The 27,496-nt window shown below is 42.1% G+C and overlaps 1 protein-coding gene across 8 annotated transcripts in view; it reads right to left on the bottom strand.

Moving 5' to 3' along the window:
- Nucleotides 1–27,496, bottom strand: part of LDAH (lipid droplet associated hydrolase) — a 171,285-nt gene that overhangs the window by 39,625 nt on the left and 104,164 nt on the right. For all 8 annotated transcript variants that reach the window (XM_069973115.1, XM_069973114.1, XM_069973113.1 and 5 more), the window contains one exon: nucleotides 1,667–1,907. In XM_069973115.1, the coding sequence (XP_069829216.1) occupies nucleotides 1,667–1,907 (241 nt within the window). The remainder of the gene's footprint in view (nucleotides 1–1,666; nucleotides 1,908–27,496) is intronic.

Here is a 27,496-nt window from a genome sequence, read left to right as displayed (position 1 = left end):
ATCCGAAGGTACAAGTGGTTTGGACAGATTGGTTTGTGGTTTGGACAGATTGTGGGTACAGAGTCGCTTTAACATACAGCAATTAGAAGTCCCCTGGGGTACTTCTATATACACAGCACTGATCTCCCCTGTGTATATAATAGAGCACTGATCCATCAGATCAGTGCTCTATTATACTGGTCTGCAGCAAACCAGATGAACTAATTGCTGAGCGGGGAGCCCCAGCCGGCTCAGTAGGAGGGATCTCCCCTCCGCGATGGCATCGTGGGGAGGAGATCCCCCCACTAGACACCAGGGACAGGGGGACAATCACTATTTAAATGCAGCTGTGAGCTTTGACAGCTGCAATTAAATTGATAATTAGCGGGGCGCGGCAATTGGTCATGCCGGCTAATACCCGTAGTCCCCAGCTGCACATAGCAACCGGGGACTGCGGGCTGCAGAGAGGGCTCACGCCGGGAGCACTCTCTGTTAACCTTACTGCTGTATGATGGGTATACACGTCAAGCGTTGTTGAGAAGTTAAAGTAAATAAGTCAATCCCAAAAAGCATTTGGACATTGTTTCCATATGAGGCAATCACAAGGCCATCCACGCCTACCAATGGGTCGTCTAACAATGTAAGACCCACTTATACTGTTTCAGGATAAGCAGTCATGTGTGGTGTAGTATAGAGCATCTGGCAGCTCTCCTGTGTGGTGTGGTGTAGTATAGAGGAGGTGTCCTGTGTGGTGTAGTATAGAAGATGTGTCCTGTGTGGTGAAGTATAGAGGATGTGTCCTGTGTGGTCTAGTATAGAGGATGTGTCCTATGTGGTGTAGTATATAGAGGAGGTGTCCTGTGTGGTGAAGTATATATAGGATGTGTGCTGTGTGGTGTAGTATAGAGGTGGTGTCCTGTGTGGTGTAGTATAGAGGAGGTGTCCTGTGTGGTGTAGTATATAGAGGATGTGTCCTGTGTGGTGTAGTATATAGAGGAGGTGTCCTGTGTGGTGTAGTATAGAGGAGGTGTCTTGTGTAGTGTCGTATTTAGAGGAGGTGTCCTGTGCGGTGTAGTATAGAGGATGTGTTCTCCTGTGTGGTGTAGTATAGAGGTTCTGTCTTGTGTGGTGTAGTATAGAGGAGGTGTTCTGTGTGGTGTAGTATATAGAGGAGGTGTCCTGTGTGGTGTAGTATATAGAGGAGGTGTCCTGTGTGGTGTAGTATAAAGGATGTGTTCTCCTGTGTGATGTAATATAGAGGATGTGTCCTGTGTGGTGTAGTATATAGAGGAGGAGTCCTGTGCGCTGTAGTACATAGGAGGTGTCCTGTGTGATGTAGTATATAGGAGGTATCCTGTGTGGTGTAGTATAGAGGAGGTGTCCTGTGCGCTGTAGTATATAGAGGTGGTGTCCTGTGTGGTGTAGTATAGAGGAGGTGTCCTACATTCTAATATATACAGTGTATTTTATTTTTTAACGGTTGTCCATATTACCGATTGTTTCCAATAACGGAAATACAATCTTGGAATATTACAGCATCCTCGCAGGCTTTAAACCTCTGGGTGGGAATAACAACTTTGGCAGAAAGCAGAGACCTGACATCTGCAAATCTTACTTGTCTACTAATAAACCATAGGTAGAAATGTGCCCCAAATGGTGGCTATGGCCAAATAAACAGCACACCTACCGGCACACTCCATTTTGAACAGGTTCAGTGAGGCCCCTACAACCGTTTCATCCACCGATTTGATGCTGCGTAAGGCGAACTTTACCAGAAACGTCTTCATGAAGTCTGGTAATAAGGAGATCAGATACATAGGCATGTACACCACATACCGCAGGCTGCACAACAATGGCGCCATTACCCTGCCCTGCGGCGTCTGGGCCATCCTCTCGATAGTTGGAAACAGCAGAATGGATTTGAAAACCTGAAGAAAACAAATAAAGGAGATTTTATTAGGAGGATTTCTGAACAGTTCACCACCCCCTCTACCAATACATATCGGCTTCATTACGGGTATCCTCTAAGATGACACCTTAATCGGTGGACCTGTTTTAGTACTGCACAAGTCCGGGGCACTTCCCCATATTGCAGGAGAAGGCAAAGTATCCGGAAGATGCTTTCAATCTGTGCTGAGAACTGCAAATGTAGTGTTCCCCACAATCGGGGGCCGTTTCTTGCATCGGGAGGGAGGAGGGGGGCAGGAGAAAGAGTGTGTGTTAAGGAAGGAGGGGGGCAGGAGAGAGAGTGTGTGTAGGGGGAGGTCAGGTGGGATAGTGTGTGTAGGGGGAGGTCAGGAGGGATAGTGTGTGTGTGTGGGGGGGGGGGTCAGGTGGCATAGTGTGTGAAAGGGGGGGTCAGGCGGGATATAGTGTGTAGGGGGGTCAGGCGGGATATAGTGTGTAAGGGGGGGTCAGGCGGGATATAGTGTGTGTAGGGGGGTAAGGTGGGGGAAGTGTGTGTTTGGGGTAGGTTTATTGCAGGCAGAGGGGGGAACGTAATTACTATGGTGGGTCCAGCAGGGGGCATTATTACTATATGGGGGCACAGCAGGGGAGGCATTTTTACTGTGGAGACACACAGCAGGAGACATTATTACTATATGGGCACAGCAAGGGGCATTATTACTATATGGTGGCACAGCAGGGACCATTATTACTATATGGAGGCACAGCAGGGGGCATTATTACTATATGGTGGCACACCAGGGGACATTATTACTATATAGGGACACAGCAGGAGGCCTTATTACTATATGAGGACACAGCAGGGGACATTATTACTATATGAGGACACAGCAGGAGACATTATTACTATATGGTGGCACACCAGGGGACATTATTACTATATAGGGACACAGCAGGAGGCATTATTACTATATGGTGGCACACTAGGGGACATTATTACTATATAGGGACACAGCAGGAGGCATTATTACTATATGAAGACACAGCAGGGGACATTATTACTAAATGGAGGCACAGTAGGAAACATTATTGTTATATACAGGCACAGCAGGGGATCCTACATACAGGGGGCACCCACATACGTACTGACTTTACTGCACCTAACAGCACAATTACTACAGTTTGGAGCCTACAGGAGGGAAACAGGGGAGGAATTTACTGGATAAATGTGGAGCCTAAGATTGACTGGCAGGTTGTAAAGAGATGAATTGTAGCTGGAAATCATCACGGTGGCCTGGGCTAGATGAAGAGGAAAAGCAAAGTGACGCCACAGATCAAAGAAGACGCCATCCGTGAGTCACTGAATGACATTTTTGTATTCAGTAGAACATTATTTGGTAGGGGTGCAACATGCCATAGTACACACACTGCTTCTCCCTAGTAACCTGAGTAACCCCCCTTCCTTCCCCAAGGCTGAGCTAACGGGGAGGGGGCGGGGGGGGGGGGGGGGGGCGCTTTTATCAAGATTCGCCCTGTTGCCAAAATGACCTAGAAACTGCCCTGCCCACAATGCTTCCCCCTGTGCCCTCCGACGCATTGCAGCACATGTTGTCAACTTCTTCAGGGAGTGAGCAATGTGCTTCGAAACACGTCGGAGGTTGTTTGACCATCTTCGGCACGCATCCACTAGCAGTGATGTCACTATAAGTACTTGTCTTTGTACTTGCCCTGAGGGCTGAGAGAATCATGGCCAGAATGTATACACATAGAATACGCTCTGGCCGGGATCTCTAGCGGCGCCGTGAGAAACTAACATGTCAGTTTTCTGCAGCTGCTATTCAATGAATATCGTTCGCAGAAAGCCCTGTCAGTTCACACAATGGAGCGTGCGGCTCCGGCCGCACGGTCCATTGTGTGCAGTGGGGAGTTCTGATGCGGGCGGGCACAGATTCGCCCGCATCAGAACTCAGCAGCGCTAAAGATCATCCGGCCTGTATTGCAGTACCAGCCGGGATGATCTTCCGGACAGGTCACAGAATGGCCGGTCTCATACAACGTGTGAACATAGCCTAAGGCTAAATATTAGAATCCATTACTAATAGAGATGAGAGAACCTGCCTATGTCCAGGCTGCATCCACCTTCTCCAGGCAGTGGGATTCTAATGCCTATGGTTTGGGTTTGAAAGAATCCCAATTATCAGCAGGTTCGCTCATCTCTAATGACCATATTCCAGAGAGCACATGACTATATGAAGATACAAAGACTATTTCAGCTATTGTAATGTATCATCAGTCAATAATATATAGATGAAAAGGAAAAAGAAGGCAATTCCCTAATGCATTTGCAATTCATTGTATGTACAGATTGCGTAAGGAACATTTACTATTTTATCTCACACAGATCGATAGATAGATAATCTGATAGATAGATAGATATAAAAGATAGTAGATAGATAGATAGATAGATAGATATAAAAGATAGGAGATAGATAGATAGATAGATAGATAGATAGATAGATAGATAGATAGATAGATATAAAAGATAGGAGATAGATAGATAGATATGATATAGATACTAGATAGGATATAGATAACAGATAGATAATAGATAGATAGATAGGATATAGATAATAGATAGGAGATAGATAAGAGATAGATAAGAGATAGATAAATAGATGATAGATAATAGATAGGATATAGATAATAGATAGGAGATAGATAGATAGATAGATAGATAGATAGGAGATAGATAGATAGATAGGAGATAGATAAGAGATAGATAGATAATAGATAGATAGATAGATAGATAGATAGATAGATAGGAGATGGATAGATAGGAGATATATGATTGATAGATAATAGATAGATAGATAGACAGATAGATAAATAGACAGATAGATAGATAGATAGATAGATAGATAGATAGATAGATAGATAGATAGATAGGAGATATATGATAGATAGGAGATAGATAGATAGATAGATAGATAGATAGATAGATAGATAGATAGATAGATAGATAGATAGATAGATAGGAGATATATGATAGATAGGAGATAGATAGATAGATAGATAGATAGATAGATAGATAGATAGATAGATAGGAGATAGATAGATAGATAGATAGATAGATAGATAGATAGATAGATAGATAGGAGATAGATAGATAGATAGATAGGAGATAGATAGATAGATAGATAGATAGGAGATAGATAGATAGATAGATAGATAGATAGATAGATAGATAGGAGATAGATAGATAGATAGATAGATAGGAGATAGATAGATAGATAGATAGATAGATAGATAGGAGATAGATAGATAGATAGATAGATAGATAGATAGATAGGAGATAGATAGATAGATAGATAGGAGATAGATAGATAGATAAATAGATAGATAGATAAATAGATACCTGAGTTTTGTACCATGTATTCACGCTTGAAAATGGTGACAGAGAGTCACTGAAACGTTGCGTTTGGAGTGTTGCACTATGAATTGACTGAATAAACACAACTTATTGAGCTTTTTCACTACGCTGGAGTGCTGTGGATTCTCTGCATATATAGATAAATAGATAGATAACACAATTCTCTATCTACATTTAGAATATAGCAACCCAAACAACTACCCCGCACTCTCATACACTTGTCGGGCTTATACAGTGTTAATAATAAACCTGATGTACTGTCTGTAGGAAGCGGCTGATAGATAATGCACCACTAGAGGGCAAAGTACAGATAACATTCCCCAGCTCGTACACCAGTTACTGCACGGAGAGAACACTATATGCACTGATATCTTGTATCTATATTTAACAATAACATTCAGAACTTCATACAGTAATTTCAGACATATTTTCAGATGGCTTGCTAAAGTCATTTGAAACGCTTCAAGAGGAGCTCGCCTTGTCCGAGACACATAGATTTTTTTATTTCCAGATACATGATGCTTGGATGAAAACACAAGATAAAGATAGATATAGAGTAAGCACACACAGTTTGGTTGAATATGCATGCGGCAATTTAGGGGGTACCCAAAAGGTGTTGGCTAATTTTTATAAAGGTTTGTTGTCACTCACAGCGGAAAAAAACAAAGCCAAAAAATAAAGAGTATTGGGAGGGTCTTCTGGGGCATATTTCAGGTCAAGTGTGGGAAACTATTTTATGTAATATAACGAAAACCTCTCTAAATGCAAACTATAGAATTATCCAGCTAAAGCTGCTATACAGTATATATTATACCCCAAAACTGCTAAATAAGATGCAGAAACGAGACAAGGATAAGAAGTGCTGCTTGAGATGCGGAATGGAGGATGTTGATCTTTTCCATATGATGTGGGACGGTACCACGGTGCGGGGCTTCTGGTGGGGAGTAGTCGAGCTGATAGGTAGAAGAATAAAGGTGGAGATACCCTGCGACCCCATTTTGGTTGTTCTGGGGTACATGGAGGGGATTCCCAAGAATAACGTATCCTTAGTTGCCAAATTATTAGGCTGGCAAGAATAGCCTGGCTAGAATAGAGATTGTAAGAAATTGGCTTGATGAGTCCCCCCCACAGGTCCCGCGCTGGGAAAAGTTAACAGTTAAAATCGGTAATTATGAAATTTTATACTATAAGGGGAGGAAATCATGGCAAAATTTGGTAAGAGGATGGCGCATATGGCCAACCCAAAAAAAGGGTAGAGGTGCCCTCTGATCAGCACCTTATTAAGCATGGTTGGGTGTTATACCCTGTTTTTCTTTTTTTCCTCCATCTCGGGCGGTGGGTGGGTAGAGGTGGTATGTATATGTGTACTTTAGATCTTTTTCTAACTATATGTTACATTTTTTAATAGTGGGAAATAATAATAATAAAAAAAGTATTGTATTGCCCCCCAAAAGTTATACAAATCCCCAATATACACTTATTACTGGAAATCCTTATAACGTGCTTTTTCCCCAGCACTTGCTACTGCATCAAGGCTTCACTTCCTGGATAACATGGTGATGTCACTTACTGGATAACATGGTGATGTCACTTCCTGGATAACATGATGATGTCACTTACTGGATAACATGGTGATGTCACTTCCTGGATAACATGGTGATGTCACTTCCTGGATAACATGGTGATGTCACTTCCTGGATAAAATGATGATGTCACGACCCGACTCCAAGAGCTGTGCGGGCTGTGGCTACTGGAGAGGATGACGGCCCTGTGTCCCTCAGTGTCTTTCTGCCATCATCCTCTCCAGCAGCCACAGCCCTGGGAGTCGGGGCATGACATCACCATTTTATCCAGGAAGTGACATCAACATTTTATCCAGGAAGTGACATCACCATGTTATCCAGTAAGTGAAATCACCATGTTATCCAGGAAGTGACATCACCATGTTATCCAGGAAGTGACATCACCATTTTATCCAGGAAGTGAAGCCTTGATGCAGTAGTAAGTGCAGGGAAAAAAAAACACTTTATAAGCATTTCCTCTAATAAGTGTATATTGATGATTTGTATAACTTTTGGGGGGAATACAATACTTTTTGCCGTACTTCTCCTTTAACTTCTTCCCCTGGCATCTGCCTTTTCCTCTAATTTGACCCATTTAAAAGCGATTTTTTAATTTCCCACAATTCTCTATGTGCATGTGTTATAAGAACGCTTACATTTAGTTATACATTTACAAATGACAAGTGCATTGCGGGCATTAAATTGGAAGTCTTTCAAACTAAACACTAATGGTCTATTATCCTGTAAAATAACAGTAAAAAAAAAAAGATCAGGAAATCTCATATGAATCTGTTATATATAAAACAGACTCCTGGAAGATTTACTAAGACCTAAGGTTGTCTGTCTGTCAAAACTGAACATTAACTTTGATATATCGGAGCACATCCCTTGTTTTACTTACTCTCCGCTTTCTGCTATTTTACTTGCTCGCTATTCTATCTGTCAGGTAGAACCCAGTACATTTTTGTAAGATAACATAATGATGCACTTAATAGTAATCTGGTGTCCAAATTTGACAGAATGTCACATTAATCAAAATTTTTTCCCGTCGGTATGAAGAAACCTCGAGGCAAGAATACTAGGGTCAAGGAAATACTCGTAGCTGTACTAACACAGCTGTGCCGAGAGGCCATCCAAGTTAACGCACATGACAAAACAGACCCAATTTTCTTATATTACAGCGGCATCAAAGTGGGCCCATCTAGAATAACACCCTCTGAGGCAAGATCCTAACACATTCCACCTTACCATATGAAATCTATACGCTAATAAACCTCAGCTACTTTGGTTATAAACATATTTGTTAAACATTAAAATGTCAACGGATTAAAGTTCTTTTCTCAGTTCTCCGCTCGAGGCGCTGAACTATAAACCCCCCCCCCCCAAAAAAAAAAAAAAAAATACCAGTTTGAAAAATTGACTTCCCTTAGATGTTTGGTATCAATATGAAGCGGATTGAATTATTAATATTATTTTTTTTTTTCAGGGCAAATATCGAAGGACCACTTTGAGGATCAGTGTACTGGAAAACGATGTGTGCTACAGAATGAAGTCGAGCCAAGTATGCTCCTGGGCTTATATGTATACGTATTACCTGCATGTTATCATTGGCAGGCATTGACACAAAAAAAAAAAAAAACACAGGATTATTACTGTGGAACTGAATTTTTTGAATATGAAAAAAGGTTTTAATGTAGATGGAGCTGCAAAAGGGAACAAAAAGAGGGAGAGGGGGTAAAAACTTACCATGGACGTGTAGTAAACTGCATTAAAGACGTGTAGCAGGGCTGAGTATGTCACTCAAGGTTGTATTACAACGTATAGATTTTCATAGGATTGCAGGTAAACTTACCACCAAACTGACTATATACAGTATAAGGCCATGTTCACACAACATATATTTTCGTAAAAGTACGGCCATTGTTGCCGATTGCAACAACGGCCGTGATTAATATGAAAATATATGTTACCTTGCCATCTATGGAATCCTAGCTGGAGCGTATACTATGTGGGATCTCTAGCAGCGCCACAAACAAGTGACATGTTAGTTTTCTGCGGCCGCTATTCATTAAATAGCGGCCGCAGAAAACCCTGTCAGTGAACACTATGGAGCACAGTACCAACCGGGATGATCTTTTCTGAGCCTGGGCAGTCTGTCAGGGTCATGGAACGGCCGTTCTTTTACAAGCTCTGAACATGGCCTAAAGACTCACTGAATGCTGCTAATTGATAGACCTCTTTCTTTCCTTCTTTCTTTCTTCCTCTAAGAAACTGAAACTGTGTGAAGGTTCCCATACACTTTATACTTATTTGGGCCGAACTCACTGCTCGTGTATGGGGTCTCCCAAAACTCCACCAACAAATGTCAGTAGAGACAGGGGTCGGATGTGATGGAATTTCACTGCCCCACCTCTTTGTTTTCGTTAAGATAAGCCACCACCCAAGATGTCTGACCGTGATTTACCCCTCCCCAATGACAACACAGGAATGCTCGGCTGTGCCATAAGTTCCTGTGTACAGGGAAGACGGAAGAGATAACTGTTGGTTGAACGTTGATTGGCTGATCATTCAGCCGCCAGTTAACAAAGATGTATGGTCATTATGAAAAGACATTATACTAACAACTTGGTGTAAATGCGCACAGGAGGGCATAAGCTGCCATAACAATTTTTATGGTAGGAACTCATTAAAAACTTTTGTCTATGGGAAACAGCTAATTGTTTTTCAGGAGCTGTTGTCGTAGACATAAACATAGATTGGTTGGACTTTACCAGTCTGACCCTACGGGTTCCAAAAAAAAAAGAGAAATGCCCATACGAATATGAGCAAAGTTGGCCAAACCTGTTGACTTGGTCGGAACAGCTATGTTATATAAGAGGGTAATGTTGGAGTAAAGAAGGGTCAAGCAAGTTGAATTTCAACTAGAGATGAGCGAACTGGGAAAAGGTTTGGGTTCGTATGAACCCAAACCATTGGCATTAGAATCTAGCTGTCTTCCTGTCCTGTGGGGAAGGTGGAGACAGCCAGAGTCCTGCCTGGAAGACAGGAATACAGCTAAGAACATAGGCTGTATCCCTATTTTCCAGGCGGAACTCAGGCTGTCTCCACCACATGCGGACGATAATAGTTTGGTGTAATAGGGCCCTTACACAGCCTTTCAGTTGATTCTATACTTCCATTTAAAAAAAGGGTTTACTAAAATATATGTCTTCTAAAGAACCTAAAGATTTCCTTGGCAAAGGTCAATTCAGTATTGGGTTATTAAGTGGAATAAATCCAATTGGCCGGTACGTGTACGTGTAAATAAAATGGACTTTTGGTCTTTTCTACTAAAAACCATTTCTACTCCATTAAATGCCATTGTCTCCTTAACACATTATTTTCTTACCATCACTAGCTCCCAAGATAATGTCATTACACTGCTAGCAATGAAATTACCATTCATGCAGTGCTAATGTACCCCTATATCAAATCTCATTATCCTCTGCAAACATGCAAGGCTACCATCCCACCCAAATGTTCTGTCTACCATCAGGACACCCACTCAACCATCAACCCCTTCCCATATATCATCTCGTTCTATCTGTCATCTGTAAATTGTTATAAATACAAACAGTGAACTCCATTACCTGATGTCAAGAACTTGTCAAGCTCTGTAGACCTCCACGGGGTGAAAAATATGGTGCTCAAACTCGGAAACCTCCTACTCCATCCATATATCATAGTGCAAGGTACATGCACCATATTAGTAGATTCTGACACATAATCATGATAACATATATCCAAAACCAAGATGTCCCAATAAAAATAACAACAGTTTATACAAATGTTATTTTGCCTTTCGGAATTCCTGTAAATCCAGATAGACTTAATTTAATTAGTGGATCTTATAAATTAAGTTAGTGAGAATGTAGTTATTTTATGGGCATCGTCCCAATCTAATATGGAATTTGGAGCCATCCCAATTTGTTCAAGTAGAGAGACGTGAAGGGAAATGGAGACAGAGCATGGAGATAAAATGACTTGGACTTGGGGAGGGATTTTATCTGGACAATTATAGGTCCTTATCTTATGTCCACCTGCGTGACTTATAGGTCAGGTAAAGGCAATGGAAAAAGCCCAAAGAGGACAGAAGACCAATTATGATTCTTAATTTCTTGGCAAATGCTTCTTTTGTGCCCTAGAGGGCCTGCTTGTCGGTCAAGTACATCCTAATCTTCAAGTTGGCTTTGGCATTTTTGGAAAAACATTTTTCTTATGTAGTTTCCCTTCATAAATAGAGAAACATGAGATGGCACAGGGAGGCAAGAGGACAATTTTCCACTTCTACAACTATTTATTCTAGTGTCCATAATTTCTAGATCTGAATGATTTCACTACATTTTGGGCAGTGCACATATGTTACTCAGTTCTTCCGATTCAGCATCAGTTGCATGTAGGGTCTCTCTTTTCTATCTGCACTAATAGCCTATATGATTCCCCCCTTTAAAACACCATGGGGGACATGGATCAAGACTGGTGTACTTGTACGCCAGTCTAAAATAAAGCCTTTCCCCCTTTTCCCCAGCTGTATTTACTTAGATTATTTAGAGGTGCACACGCCTTTTAGTCCAGGCATAAATCTTCATAAATCAGCCCCCTTTCGCCCCCCCATCCCCCCACAAGTCAGGCAAGTGGGGGATAGGGCTGGAGTACGCCGGGGGGAAGACAAGAGTCTGTGCCTTCTTCTTGGCATACACCCAAGATGCATGCTTAAATGTCCCCCCTTGTATCTACTTTTATCTCCATCTACTGCCTGTGTGAGCTGTCCTCCAATGTTTATCTCCCCCTGTCAACTATCTGAGCTAGTGTGTAACCCCTTCTCTGCTGCTATAATTTATAAAGAAAGGGCAGAAAGTCCACCTGATGAACTTATTTTATCCTTGAATATTATTCATGCATGTTGATTGGACCCACAACATCTAACATCATATATGAGATTACTGTGTCATGACTATATGTGGATAGAGGTTGTCCTGAGATATAGTTCAGCATCCTGAAGTTTTCATCATTGAATGTGAATAACACAGTGAAGGGTTCACACGTATTGGTGTTTTTTAAATGCAGAAAAATAAAAGTAGATTTTTAAGCACTTCTCCCTGTATACTTTCCAACAGTGATATGATTTATTAAAAAAATCTGAAAATCTGCCTTCAGGAGAGTGGACCTGGATACAAGTAAGTATAGCTATAATATAGCTGCCTTCAGGAGACTGGGCCTGGATATAGTACGTCTAGTTGTTATATAGCTGCCTTCAGGACACTGGACCTGGATACAGTAAGTATAGCTGGTATATAGCAGCCTTCAGGAGACTGGACCTGGATACAGTAAGTATAGCTGGTATATAGCTGCCTTCCGGAGACTGGACCTGGATACAGTAAGTATAGCTGTTATATAGCATCCTTCAGAAGACTGGACCTGGATACAGTAAGTATAGCTGTTATATAGCAGCCTACAGGAGACTGGACCTGGATACAGCCAGTATAGCTGTTATATAGCTGCCTTCAGGAGACTGGACCTGGATACAGTAAGTATAGCTGTTATATTGCAGCCTTCAAGAGAGTGGACCTGGATACAGTAAGCATAGCTATTGTATAGCTGCCTTCAGGAGACTGGACCTGCATACAGTAAGTATAGCTGTTATATAGCAGCCTTCAGGAGACTGGGCCAGGATACAGTACGTATAGCTGTTATATAGCAGCCTTCAAGAGACTGGACCTGGATACAGTAGGTATAGCTGGTATATAGCTGCCTTCCGGAGACTGGACCTGGATACAGTAAGTATAGCTGTTATATAGCTGCCTTCAGGAGACTGGACCTGGATACAGTAAGTATAGCTGTTATATAGCAGCCTTCAGGAGACTGGGCCTGGATACAGTAAGTATAGCTGTAATATAGCTGCCTTCAGGAGACTAGACCTGGATACAGTAAGTATAGCTGTTATATAGCTGCCTTCAGGAGAGTGGACATGGATACAGTAAGTATAGCTGTTATATCGCTGCTTTCAGGAGAGTGGACCTGGATACAAGTAAGTATAGCTATTATATAGCTGCCTTCAGGAGACTGGGCCTGGATACAGTACGTATAGTTGTTATATAGCTGCCTTCAGGACACTGGACCTGGATACAGTAAGTATAGCTGGTATATAGCTGCCTTCCGGAGACTGGACCTGGATACAGTAAGTGTAGCTGTTATATAGCGCCCTTCAGAAGACTGGACCTGGATACAGTAAGTATAGCTGTTATATAGCAGCCTTCAGTAGACTGGACCTGGATACAGCCAGTATAGCTGTTATATAGCTGCCTTCAGGAGACTGGACCTGGATACAGTAAGTATAGCTGTTATATAGCAGCCTTCAAGAGACTGGACCTGGATACAATAAGTATAGCTATTGTATAGCTGCCTTCAGGAGACTGGACCTGCATACAGTAAGTATAGCTGTTATATAGCAGCCTTCAGGAGACTGGGCCTGGATACAGTAAGTATAGCTGTTATATAGCAGCCTTCAGGAGACTGGTCCTGGATACAGTAAGTATAGCTGTTATTTAGCAGCCTTCAAGAGACTGGACCTGGATACAGTAGGTATAGCTGGTATATAGCTGCCTTCAGGAGACTGGACCTGGATACAGTAAGTATAGCTGTTATATAGCAGCCTTCAAGAGACTGGACCTGGATACAATAAATATAGCTGTTATATAGCTGCCTTCAGGAGACTGGACCTGGATACAGTAAGTATAGCTGTTATATAGCAGCCTGCAGGAGACTGGACCTGGATACAGTAAGTATAGCTGTTATATAGCTGCCTTCAGGAGACTGGACCTGGATACAGTAAGTATAGCTGTTATATAGCAGCCTTCAGGAGACTGGGCCTGGATACAGTAAGTATAGCTGTAATATAGCTGCCTTCAGGAGACTGGACCTGGATACAGTAAGTATAGCTGTTATATAGCTGCCTTCAGGAGAGTGGACATGGATACAGTAAGTATAGCTGTTATATAGCTGCTTTCAGGAGAGTGGACCTGGATACAAGTAAGTAAAGCTATTATATAGCTGCCTTCAGGAGACTGGGCCTGGATACAGTACGTATAGTTGTTATATAGCTGCCTTCAGGACACTGGACCTGGATACAGTAAGTATAGCTGGTATATAGCTGCCTTCCGGAGACTGGACCTGGATACAGTAAGTGTAGCTGTTATATAGCGCCCTTCAGAAGACTGGACCTGGATACAGTAAGTATAGCTGTTATATAGCAGCCTTCAGTAGACTGGACCTGGATACAGCCAGTATAGCTGTTATATAGCTGCCTTCAGGAGACTGGACCTGGATACAGTAAGTATAGCTGTTATATAGCAGCCTTCAAGAGACTGGACCTGGATACAATAAGTATAGCTATTGTATAGCTGCCTTCAGGAGACTGGACCTGCATACAGTAAGTATAGCTGTTATATAGCAGCCTTCAGGAGACTGGGCCTGGATACAGTAAGTATAGCTGTTATTTAGCTGCTTTCAGGAGAGTGGACCTGGATACAAGTAAGTAAAGCTATTATATAGCTGCCTTCAGGAGACTGGGCCTGGATACAGTACGTATAGTTGTTATATAGCTGCCTTCAGGACACTGGACCTGGATACAGTAAGTATAGCTGTTATATAGCAGCCTTCAGGAGACTGGACCTGGATACAGCCAGTATAGCTGTTATATAGCAGCCTTCAAGAGACTGGACCTGGATACAGTAAGTATAGCTATTGTATAGCTGCCTTCAGGAGACTGGACCTGCATACAGTAAGTATAGCTGTTATATAGCAGCCTTCAGGAGACTGGTCCTGGATACAGTAAGTATAGCTGTTATTTAGCAGCCTTCAAGAGACTGGACCTGGATACAGTAGGTATAGCTGGTATATAGCTGCCTTCCGGAGACTGGACCTGGATACAGTAAGTATAGCTGTTATATAGCAGCCTTCAAGAGACTGGACCTGGATACAATAAATATAGCTGTTATATAGCTGCCTTCAGGAGAATGGACCTGGATACAGTAAGTATAGCTGTTATATAGCAGCCTTCAAGAGACTGGACCTGGATACAATAAATATAGCTGTTATATAGCTGCCTTCAGGAGACTGGACCTGGATACAGTAAGTATAGCTGTTATATAGCAGCCTTCAAGAGACTGGACCTGGATACAGTAAGTATAGCTGTTATATAGCTGCCTTCAGGAGAATGGACCTGGATACAGTAAGTATAGCTGTTATATAGCTGCCTTCAGGAGACTGGAGCTGGATTTCTGGGAAGTACAGCTTTATTTTACAGCATGATAACAACAAAAAATTAACGTAGAGTGCAAACTTGCTTTATATCACATCTACTGTTGATTTAGATTTTGAAAGAGTACACGACAAGTACACTTTAAAGAAAAAGTCATTTTCTGATGACATATTTCCTTTAAGGTAGCCGTTGATCTCTTTTGTCTGGCAGCTATTCTTGCAATAAGTATGCATGAATTTTCAACAGGAAGGCGTTATTGAGCTAATTTCATTCTCCCGTGGCATCTTGAGGTCTGGTTCATTTTTTACGGCCCCGGATACAATTAGGGCGCAGACTAATACTTAGTGTGCACTGTGCAGCCACATATCCTATACTTCCAAGCATACACATGAACCACGAAAAATACCGCCGCAAACTTACAGCCGGCAATACAGCCGCACAGTTACATACTGTAGTCTGAACCTAGCCTGAAACTTCCAGCGGAATAAAGGATCAGGCAGGTTAAAGGCAAATTCTGTTACGATAGAGTCAAAAGAACCCCCCCCCCCCCCATATACAATCAATGGTCTGCTAATTTCACTGAAATTAGTAGTTTGTCAGCCGTGTCTCTAACACGTATGGCCACCTTTAATATGACTTGTCTTTGGAACAAATATATCACAGTATGGAAAGCAGCTCTACCTTTAAGACCAAAACTTGAAACTCCTCAGATTTCCCCTTTGTACTTAGCGATGGATACGTCGGCCAGTCGATACCACCAGCTCTTGCCCTGTGAATTACAAATAAGTGCTGACCATATAGGGCAGGACCTCGCCATTCCACATGAATTCCAGAACCTTCTCACAGACCTCACATTTGCAAAAAGTAATACACTCACCAAACCCAAATCTCTCTGTTATTATCCCCCCTTTGCTTTTGGTCCAATGCAAACAATTGTGGATAAGGTACAGTTTTACAGCCTAGTCTGTGGGCAGATGTGGAAAGTTTGAACTTGAATTTACAAGAAGTTTTAAACTAAGTAGTGTAATTTTGAAATAAGTGGTAAAATTATTTTTCTTTCTTCCCTCAAATATTCTTCGGTTTCTTTAAGATTTCAGTGACAAATATTCTTGAGTTACCCAATAAACAAAAATTTCACTTTAGAAATTTCTAACAGTCTGGAGTCTAAATGGACGGATGTATTTTACTTTGTAAAGAAAAAAAAACGAAGAAGTCCGGTTTTCTCCTTTTAGTCTACAGCTCTGGGCTACTGTAGACGAGCACTTATGGTCAGACTTGTGGATTTTTAGATGCCAAGTTAAAGGAATTTCACTGCCCTTGGTGGAGATAATATATGTCTTATTGGGGAAAGGTACACTTCATAGATAGGCCCCCTCTTACTTGGGTACTTGCCTCAACATTACATTGAGCACTGCCCCAGTGTAGAAAACATGGAGCAAAGAGGTTCCTTAAAACTTGCACTGTGTTCTGTACAATATTACAGGGCGCCAGTACTATTAATGGGATGTGATTTTTGATGATTCTGCATCAAAGTTGTGGAGTCAAGCTACACCCCTGTGGGCCTTTAAAGCACAGTTATCAATAATAAAAACTTTTGTCCTTGGGACATGGTCAGTGCTGAGACCCCCACTGATTTCTATTTAACAGCTATACTTACCTGTATCCAGGTCCAGTCTCCTAAAGGCAGCGATATAACAGCTATACTTACTGTCTTCATGTCCAGTCTTCTGAAGGAAGCGATATAACAGCTATACTTACCTGCATCTAGGTCCAGTGTCCTAAATGCAGATATATTACAGCTATACTTACTGTATCCAGGTCCAGTCCCCTTAAGGCTGCTATATAACAGCTATACTTACTGTATCCAGGTCCAGTCTCAAGAAGGCTGCTGTATAACAGCTATACTAACCAGAAATCCAGGTCCAGTCTCCTGAAGCTTTTTAGACTTGTGCTGGTTGAAAAAAAGAGACTAAACACATGAAGTCTCGGCCAGAACAGAGTCACAGCTCAATGTGTCCATCAATCACATGACTGCCTTCTCTGTGAGTATAGATGACCTGGGAAACACGGGACTTCCTGTGCTTAGACACAGGAAGTGCTGTGTTTCCCATGAGAACTAAAAAAAAAAATATTGAATGTAAATTGCAAATATGCTTTATGTCACATTTACTGTTGGTTTAATATTGTATTAATATTCTACTTTATTGAACATGTCATTTGGAGATAAGTAGTCAAGTGGGTGGTGCTTATCAGTGATTGACAGATATCTGTGTATAAATGTGCATGTAGCAAGAGTACTAATTAGGACTAGAGATGAGTGAAGAGAAGTCTCCTGGGAGAAGTTTCACAGGATTGCATCCAGCTTTTCCCGGCATCCTAGGAGGAGTGGCCGGAGGCAGGCAGCTTGATGAGCGGAGCACTGATCAAATGAAGCGATTTGCTCATCTCTATACATAGACCAGAAAGAAAAGAGATTTAAGGGAATAAATAACAAGTTATTCTGGGACTTTTTTTTGTAAAATTATATATCAATCTACTCAGCTTCTCCTGCTCTATAACATGCTGCCTGCCAACTGGACTGCATCTATAAAGTGACAGGTTGCCTTTAAGCACATTGGAGCAATAGAAAATATACCTCCTATGAATAATTCTCTTTTCCCCTGAAGCATTAATATGTAGGTATGGTCAGTGCTTGGTCAGTGCTTGCCACAGGGACTTATTATACTAACATCTGTGGTTTGGGGCTGCAGGCTAATGCGTATTGAACTGGTGAGTATCATTTTTAGAATCCCCTTTGACCGAAGTTACGGACAAGTCAAAATCACATATAGCTGCCATTAGTTATGACGTTTCGTAAAAAAAACAACAAAAAAAAACACATTGAAAACAAATAGGTATAAGGGGAAATAAATTAGGACACATGAGAGTCCTACTAGGTGGCAATGGACAAGACGTACCTGACATTATGCAGCGGATAGGCTGTAGGCAACAATGGCAGGAAACAGCTCTTGTCCATGTGCCAGCTCCACATTAGAACATAGATGCAACCCAATACGTAGGCGGTAATGTTTTTGTTCAAATACGTTATGAATTGTTATGAATTCCAATTTGCTTGCTTTGCAAATCTCCGAGGAACAAATTGACTGAAGCCTGGCTACCACCTCCTTCTCAGATCGATGTTCTAATATGACCCGAGAAAGGACACTTTTACCAAAGGAAAACAATGATAAATTCACTGGGATATCAGTTTCAGCATAACTTCGAGCAATGGGGCTAGAGAAAATAAAGACCCGCATTACGAAACTGCAGAAAAACACACGGCACGCTGGTGCAGTCATCCATTTCCATTCCAGCCATAGTCAGTAAAATCCAAGCTGTCCATACATTCCTGGCCTTCTCCTATAATCCTCTCCTTGCCGACCAATAGGAGGCCGACATAACTCCACATAGAACGTCAAGGCAGAACGGCCTAAATATTGCTCCTCTGAATCACAAGCTATTTTAAACTTTGAAAACATTCATTTTATGATATTTCCTGATCATGGTCTTCCTTTATTTTTTCATTTTTCAATGTTTCAGTGTAGCTGTCATTTCAGGATAAGCTGCCATTATTCAATAGCTCTCCTGGGGCATATTCTTGAAGCACTGTATACTAGGTTTAAAGGGATACTCCAGAGGGGAAAAAATTTCAAATCAACTGGGACCAGAAAATTATATATTTAGGTTTATAAAATGACTTCTATTTAAAGATCTCCAGTCCTCCAGTACTTATCAGCTGCTGTGTTTTGCAGAAAGTGGTGTATTCTTTCCAGTCTGACACAGTGCTCTCTGCTGCCACCTCTGTCCATGTCAGGAACTGTCCAGAGCAGGAGAGGTTTTCTGTGTGGATTTGCTGCTGTACTACTCACACCAGTGGAATACCACCATCAACAACGTTCACAATATTCTCAAAGTGTGGTAAGGGACAGTGGTTAATCCACTCCATCCTTTATCTAGCAGCGGTAGTCTGTTCTATTCTATGGTGTCACTACTCTTTAGAGAACACGAATACTCCCAGTCCATCAATGCAAGGAAGATTTATTCCAGGGTACATCGCACACGAAATGCTTACAGGCTAAGGCTATGTTTACACTATGTAAGTTCCACAGAAATCACGGCCGTTGTTACAACAGCCATGATTCTGCGGTACTTAGTGCTGCAGGCTGAGGGAATCCCAGGAGGAGTGTATACCATGTGTATCCTTAGCGGCGCCGTAGAAAACTGACAAGTCAAAACCCTGTCAGTGCACACAATGGAGCAAGCGGCTCCGGCCGCACACTCCATAGCGTGCTGTGGGATGTTCTCAGAACTCAGTGGAACTCACTAAACGGAATGGCCGGTCTCTTACTACGTGTGACCATAGCCTAATACATTTTCCCAAACGTCGGGAGGTCCTATTAAATGGTGCGACGGGCAGCAGACTGCCGCTGTCATTATTGTTTTAATAGAACACGTGCAACGACAAAGATCAGCTGGCATCATGCATGTCGGCTGATCATTGTCTTTTATCATGACAGTCTATGGGGCTGTCTGAGCAGTAATTTTTTGCGCCATGATGTGTACTTTCTATCGGTACCTTACTTGCGTATATGCAACTTTTTGATCGCTTTTTATCACAATTTTTCTGAATTTGATGCGACTTTGGGATTTTTTTTTCCGCTTACGTCGGCCGCTCGGCTCAGTACACCGGATCGCATCGCGGGGGGGAGATACAGCCACTAGACACCAGGGAGAGGGGGACACAAGACAGTTAGAGGCAGCAGTCATGTTTGACAGCTGCATCTAACTGTAATAAATAGCGGGCGCGGCCGATTGGCGGCACCCGCTAATAGCCGCGGTCCTGTGCTGCAGTAAGCAGCCGGGTTCGCGGCGGTTCAGAGCGGGGCCATGGCGCGGCCCCTCTAAAAACCTCCCCCCCTTCCGAAGATGACGCCGTTGACCCAAGATGGCGGCCAGGGTTGAAAGCAATTGAGTTTGTATACTGCACCACACTTTAGCGGTGGGGGGAACACGGGGAAGGGGGCCATTCACTTAAATAACACACATTACAAAGTTGTATAACTTTGTAATGTGTGTTATTTAGTAAATAAATGTTAAACGCAGCACTACCCCTTTATATAGAGATGAGCGAACCGCTTCGCTGGATGCTGGGTCCATTCCTGGGAAACTGGGAGAAGTTTCCCAGGATTGAATCCTGCTTTTTCATGCATCCTGGGAGGAGTGGCACGAAGTGGAGCAGTGCGGGAAGCCCGGCGGCGTGATCAGCAGAGCGCTGATCAAACAAAGCGATTCGCTTCACTTTGGTGAGCGCTTCGGCTCATCTCTACTTTTAAATTGTCCCTGTCATTTAGAGAGAAAAAATTGATATATTACACAGATATGGAAAGATTGTGATCAGTTGGGATCTGGGTGTTGTTCCTGGGAGATGTGCCATGCTGAGCTCTTCTGTCCACGCCTTATTGTAACAGACAGACTTCATTGACTTATAGAATCTATCAAGATGGAGAGAGAAGGAAAGTCACATGCTTTTCCCAGCTTATTTTATCAACCTATTAGTTGATAAAACTTTTCACAGCTGTTTCAAAAGTTTTTCCAAATGATAGGGACACTTATCCGCATCCTGTCTACCACATACTGGGCCTCCAAAAATCCCTGGATGTCTGCCGGATAAAGCAGGGCATGTTACCTATTACCTTAGGATAATGAATAACAACCAGATTGCAGGGGGTCCAACTGACTCGAGCGCCACAATCTTGAGAACAGGGATACAATCTCTACAAAGTGAATTCATGAAGCCATTCAGCAGCCCCATAAAGAATGAATGGTGCGATTGCGTCCCCATTCTCAACCTCAGTGGGGGTTGGACACTTTGACCGCCAGTGATCAGCTTGATATCTCCTTTCCTATAGACAATGGATAACAAGACCAGATGAAGATACTCCCGTAAAACTCTGGGTCTCCAAACTGCGGCCCTCCAGCTGTTGCGAAACCACAACTCCCATCATGCCAGGACAGTTAAAGCTTTGGATCTGGCTGGCCAGGCATGATGGGAAATGTAGTTTTGCAACAGCTGGAGGGCCGCAGTTTGGAGACCCATGCGTTAAACCTTTAAAGTGTACCTGTCGCTTGTAAAAACTTTTGACATGTCATAAAGACGTGAAAAAAATTGATCAGTCTGGAATATAAGTGCTCAGACCCGTAACGATCGTAAGAACAAGCTGTGTAAGGAAAAAAGAGTAGGGCCTCATAAGCCTGACACTTTTTTTTCTAACACAGAGCGGGTGTGGACCGTGCTGCAGATTATTTGAGTGAAATTTTTTTTAAAAGCGCTGTTTTTTCTTTGGAGTTGGGTCGTCTTTACGCCATTAACCCTGTGGTAAAGCTGACATGTCATCTTTGTTCCTTGAGTCAGTAGGATTACAACGAGAGGCAATCTATATAACCTTAATTTTATTTCACATTTTAAAAAATGTTTTGTTTTTTTTTTATAAATGTGTTTAAAATTGCTCTATAACCATCCTTAGGGTAGCTTCACACGGGCGGGCTCGCAGCGAGATTCTCGCTGCGAGCCCGGCAGGTCCTGGCAGTTCCCATAAACTACATACTTGCTGCGGACCGCAGCGAGTATGTAATTGTACCGCGCTTAACCCCTTCTACTCCCGCCCGGCTCCCCCGCTGTAAGCAGCATACATTACCTGTCCTTGCTGCTCGGGTCCGGCGTCCTGCTCTCCCGTCCGGCCAATTAGTGTGTTGCCCAGCCGCAGCCACTGATTGGCCGGGCGGGAGAGCAGGACGCCGGACCCGTGCAGCAAGGACAGGTAATGTATGGTGCTTACAGCGGGGGAGCCGGCGGGAGTAGAAGGGGTTAAGCGCGGTACAATTACATACTCGCTGCGGTCCGCAGCAAGTATGTAGTTTATGGAAACTGACAGGACCTGCCGGGGTCGCAGCGAGAATCTCGCTGCGAGCCCGCCCGTGTGAAGCTACCCTTATAACACTTTTGGTCTATGGGGCAATTTGAGGTGTAATTTTTTGGTAGCTTGCCTGCGTAAATGCCACTTTTTGATCACTTTTTATTCCCTTTTTCTGGATTTGATGTGACCAAAAATCAGCAATTTTGCTCTTCGGCTTTTTTTTTTTTTTTTTTTTTGCGCTTACGCCATTTACCTACGAGATCAGAAATGTGATTGTTCAATAGTTCGGGCGATTCAACACACGACCATAGCAAACATTTTTATTTTTATTTATAAAATGGGAAGGGGGGAGGTTAAACTTTGTTATGTGAACGTTTTTCTATTTATTTAAAATATTAATATTATTATTTTTACAGGGACTCCTATAAGAAATGAACTGATTTCTCATAGGGATCAATGCAGTACCTATCTACTTCACTGATCTATGTAATATGTGCTAGATTACTAGGGAATGCTGAAGCCTTTAAGCATCGATCGCCAAGCCACTGTTTTGACAGCGGCATTTAAATGGATAAATAGGCGTTACAAATAGAGATGAGCGAACCAGGTTCGGGTTCGAGTCCATCCGAACCCGAACGTTCAGCATTTGATTAGCTGTGGCTGCTGAACTTGGATAAAGCTCTAAGGTTGTCTGGAAAACATGGATACAGCCAATGACTATATCCATGTTTTCCACATAGCCTTAGGGCTTTATCCAACTTCAGCAGCCACCGCTAATCAAATGCCGAACGTTCGGGTTCAGATCGACTCCAGCATGCTCCAGGTTCGCTCATCTCTAGTCGCAAACTATCAATTCGCGCCGGCTATTAGCAACAGTGCTTATGTAAGCTTACAGAGAAAGCTCATGTTGTGAATTCTCTCTGTACCTGGTATACCCGTCATTCATCGTTTATTCGAAATTAGATAAGCTATATGTGCTTCTACAGAATTGTATATACAGAGCTAAAGCATAGAAGGAGCTGAGGTGCATTACTAGATATAACTCATGGGAAGGATTTGGGAGAAAAAAATACATGTTTTTTTATAATCCTGGACAACATCTTTAATAGGGAGGGCAGGGCAAAAAGTTGCCAGCCAAAAGTACATTTTTATACAAGGCTTTGGCAACCAGGGGGGTCTCTATGGGGGCATGTTAGGAAGTTTTGGGCATGAACTAATTTATGAGCTAAGGAAGAGATCTTATTATATAGTATCATGTAAGCATAGGTTTCCGAAGTCCTAAAGGTCACCTGTAGACAACCTGTCACATTGCCTGTGTTCTTCCTATTGACACTGGATGCTCCATTTCCCTTTCCTGACTTTGTAGCTCAGCTGTTTTATTAATAAATGATAATAACCCCACTTTTGGTAAGATTTCACTCAAAAGTAAATTACCGCTCTGTCAATAAATGCTTTCTACCAACCGTAGAAAGTGCCAACAATAAGATACAAGAAGTTCCACGGTTCCGTCTATTACCCAACTATATATCGAAAATGTTTCAGTGACTGAACACACTGGGTAAATATTTATACAGAGGAAAAAACGACATCTGACGGCTGCCAAGATGGTAAATTGTATGAGCAAGTGCGTGCAGGGGGTAAAACAACTTCCAAAGCTCCTTCTTTAGATCACTGAATAAAAACAAGAAATCTCTATCCTGTTTCTTCAGGGCCAGATGGTCATATATTATTTTTTAAGAACTTTTTACACAACTTAACACCTGTACGGGTTTGGCTGCAAATTATGCGAAACCTAAAATCTTACTGAAAACAATGTGATATCATAAATCTTGCTCAATGTTACGGTAAAGGAGACTTAGCTGCTGCTGTCCTAGGTAGTGAGGTTACTTTCAAACAACATTCATCCGAAGGAACGGGATAGATTAGTATGCTGCATAGAGAGGAGGCGCGGAGATGGAAATGGTGATCCTTTACTGTAAGGAACTAAGAGGGTATTTATAGAAACATAGAAGATTGTCGGCAGAAAAAGACCCCCTGCTCCATTAAGTCCAACTTATATTCTTTCTTTTCTTATTATCTTAGGATAGATATATGTATATACCAGACAGGTTTACATTCAGTTATTGCAGATTTGCCAACCATATCTGCTGGAAGTTTGTTCCTAGCATGTGCTACTTCTTCAGCAAAGTAACGTTTCCTTGTGTTGTTTCAGATCTTTCCTCCAACTAATCTCTTATTGTGGCCCCTGATAAATTTTTTTTTTTTTTATTAAAAACAATTCTTTCCTGAACCTTAGACCTTTAACATATTTAAAGAGAACCTGTCACCCCCCGTGTCGGGGCAGAGCCCGGCCGACCCCCAGATGCAGACCCATATGCTTACTGCTTCCAAAAAGTCCCACTCCTGGACCCGGTCCCGCCGCCGAGAAACCCCGTCCGAAGCCGCGCGCGCTCACCAGAGATTGGTCCAACGCCCAAAGAGAATGACGGCTCATTCATTCTCTATGGACTTCGGACTCATCTCAATAGTATAGCCTGTTTTAAAAAACTTTGTAATTGGGTTTATTAGCAGAAAAATTCATTTTTATCATGAAAAAGCAGTTTGAAGCTCTTCCCCCTGTCTTCATGGTTCTCTATGAAGAGGAGAGGGGAGGGGTGAAAAGAGATGAGGCACTAAAACAGGACAAAAAGAGTTAATTTACAGCTACATCACTGGGCTATCTCCTCTGAAGTCAGCACTGACCTCTCTGACCTCTGAATACCGGCTTTCACACAGGTCCCGCTGTGTAATCCTTTGTTCTCTGCTCTCTGCTCCCTTCTCCCCCCTCCATAGATTAGAAAGGGCCCGACTGATGTAAACTAGTCGAGATTTCCTGATAATGAGCAGTGAAGGAGAGAGGAGGGACCTGGGGAAAGTCTTTTTGAATGCAGATAATGGCATATTTGCCTAATAAACCCAATTACAAAGTTTCTTAAAATCGCATGTACAGTGGTACCTTGGTTTAAGAGTAACTTGGTTTAAGAGCGTTTTGGTTCAAGAGCTCACAGTTTTTCAAAATTGTGACTTGGTTTAAGAGCATTGCTTTAGTTTAAGAGCTCCCTGTACTGAGTGGAAGGGCGAGTTGGGAAGGGGCATGGTCTGCATAGTGGGGTCTACAGCACTATACTCTGACCGAGGAAGTCTCCCTCACCTTCTAAATCATAGCAGATCCACTTCAGGCTGGGGCTTAGATCAGGGGACAGGACTGTGGGGGTAATCTCTCCATAGCTGTAACCCCTCTCTCCCCGTACAGGAGCGCTGCATGTATGTGCCCACATCTGCCCTGCTCATTCCTTCATGCTCCCTGCAGTCTCTGTCAGTCCTTGTGTTTCTCATCCTCTCCATTACTGTACAGTAACTTATAATATGACATACTCATCTGTTATAAATGTTTGTTTTATTTGTTTTACATGTTATTCAGAATGTAAAATCATTATTTTTGGGGTGTGGAACCAATTGTCTGCATGTCAGTGATTTCTTATAGGAATATTTGCTTTGGTTTAAGAGTGGATTTGGATTACAAGCATGGTCCCGGAACGAATTATGCTCGTAATCCAAGGCACCACTGTACTTATGATTTCTGCAAGGAAAAAAAATGAAATGACAGTGACACTTTAAGGCTTTCCTGGTTTTATGCTTCAAATGGGTGTACCCCTTTTATTTTATTAATATCTTTCTGTAGGTGAGGTTTCCAAAACTAGACACAGTATTCCAGATGTGATGTCACTAGAGCTCCTGGTTATACCTCTAGCTATATAGCCCAGCATTATAATTTGCTTTGGCTGCACTGGTGGTTCATTTTAAGGCTACCCCTAAATCCTTCTGTACTGAAGTCTTTGCAGAGAAGGATGGAATTAAAAAAATGCACACATTCAGGTAAAAATTAGGGCACAAAAAAATTAAGATACTAGCAACATGATATTCTCCTTGATTCTTACTCAGTTCTTTGTAAAAAAAAAAAAATTTGTGCACTATGTTTAAAAGAAGCCAGGAGTTTGGGAAGAAAGATTAGACTATATTCACAACATGTTTGTCCACCGACCCCTATGAGCCCAGCAGATCAAAGTGCCTATGGTTTCTTCCAGACAGATAGACATTGGTACACTTTTTTAACCAGTTATAACATTGGAAACCATCTGCCTAAAATTGCGAAGATCCCATCCGTGCCACAAAAACAGTGACTTATCGAAGCAAGGAAGATACAAAAACTCGAAAGGTGTCCAGTGATTTTAGGAACCAGAATAATAACAGCTGATATTTTAAATCCTGTATATTGTTAGGGGGGATGATAATGAATTGGACTTTTTCTAGCTCACTGAAATCTGATGAATTTGGAGACCAATTGAACACTAAGGGGGAGATTTATCAAATTGTGTAAAATTTAGACTGGTGCAAACTGCCCACAGCAACCAATCACAGTTCCTCTTTCCTTTCAGCACTGCCTAAAGCTGAGCTGTGATTGGTTGCTGTGGGTAGTTTGCACCAGTCTAAATTTTACACCCTTTGATAAATCTCCCCCTAAATAACTACTACAAAATCTGTTCCTACATGTAACAAATATACAAGATTAAAATCAAATCCTCGAGGCTTACAAAAGATGTTAAATGACTATCAATGACAACAAAAAAGTTTTTTGTTTTTAAATAGTTATCGGAGGAGTCTGCTGTAGCCTTTAAAATTAAAAACAGCTTAATAAAACGTGTAAAACAGTAATAAAAGCAGCAAAAAACTACAATAAAAGGTGGCCAAAGATAGCAAAAGAAACCACCAAACATTTTTCAAATATATAAGTGTAAAAAAAAAATGTCAGAGCATGTAGGACCCCCAAATTATGGTGACAGGGAGTTAATTACTCAAGAGAAGATGGATCAAGAGAAAGCTGAGATACTGAATGGGTTCTTCAGCTCTGTATGTACAAAAAAGTATAGTGCTGAGGTGGGTGGGGCCAGTGATGAGGTGGGCGGGCCAGTGCTGCTAACATGTATAGTGTCCTGAACTGGCTTACTATAGATATGATCCAAGATTAAATAAATAAATTCAATGATTCTTTGGTGACTGGTATTGTACCGAGGGACTGGCGTAAGGCAAATGTAGTGCCAATCTTCAAAAAGGGCTCTAGGTCTTTTCCAGGTAACTATGGACTCATAAGCTTAACGTCCATTGTGGGGAAACTATTTAAGGGGCTTATAACTGACTACATCCAGGAATATGTAGCGGCGAATAGTATTATAAGTGATAACCAGCATGGTTTTACTAAGGATAAAAGTTGTCAAACCAACCTAACATGTTTTTATGAAGAGGTGAGTAGAAGCCTGGATAGTGGGGT

The sequence above is a fragment of the Dendropsophus ebraccatus genome, chromosome 6 (genome assembly GCF_027789765.1).
Source record: "Dendropsophus ebraccatus isolate aDenEbr1 chromosome 6, aDenEbr1.pat, whole genome shotgun sequence".
NCBI classification, from domain to species: Eukaryota; Metazoa; Chordata; class Amphibia; order Anura; family Hylidae; genus Dendropsophus; species Dendropsophus ebraccatus.
This window is presented reverse-complemented; position numbering and strand designations above follow the sequence as displayed.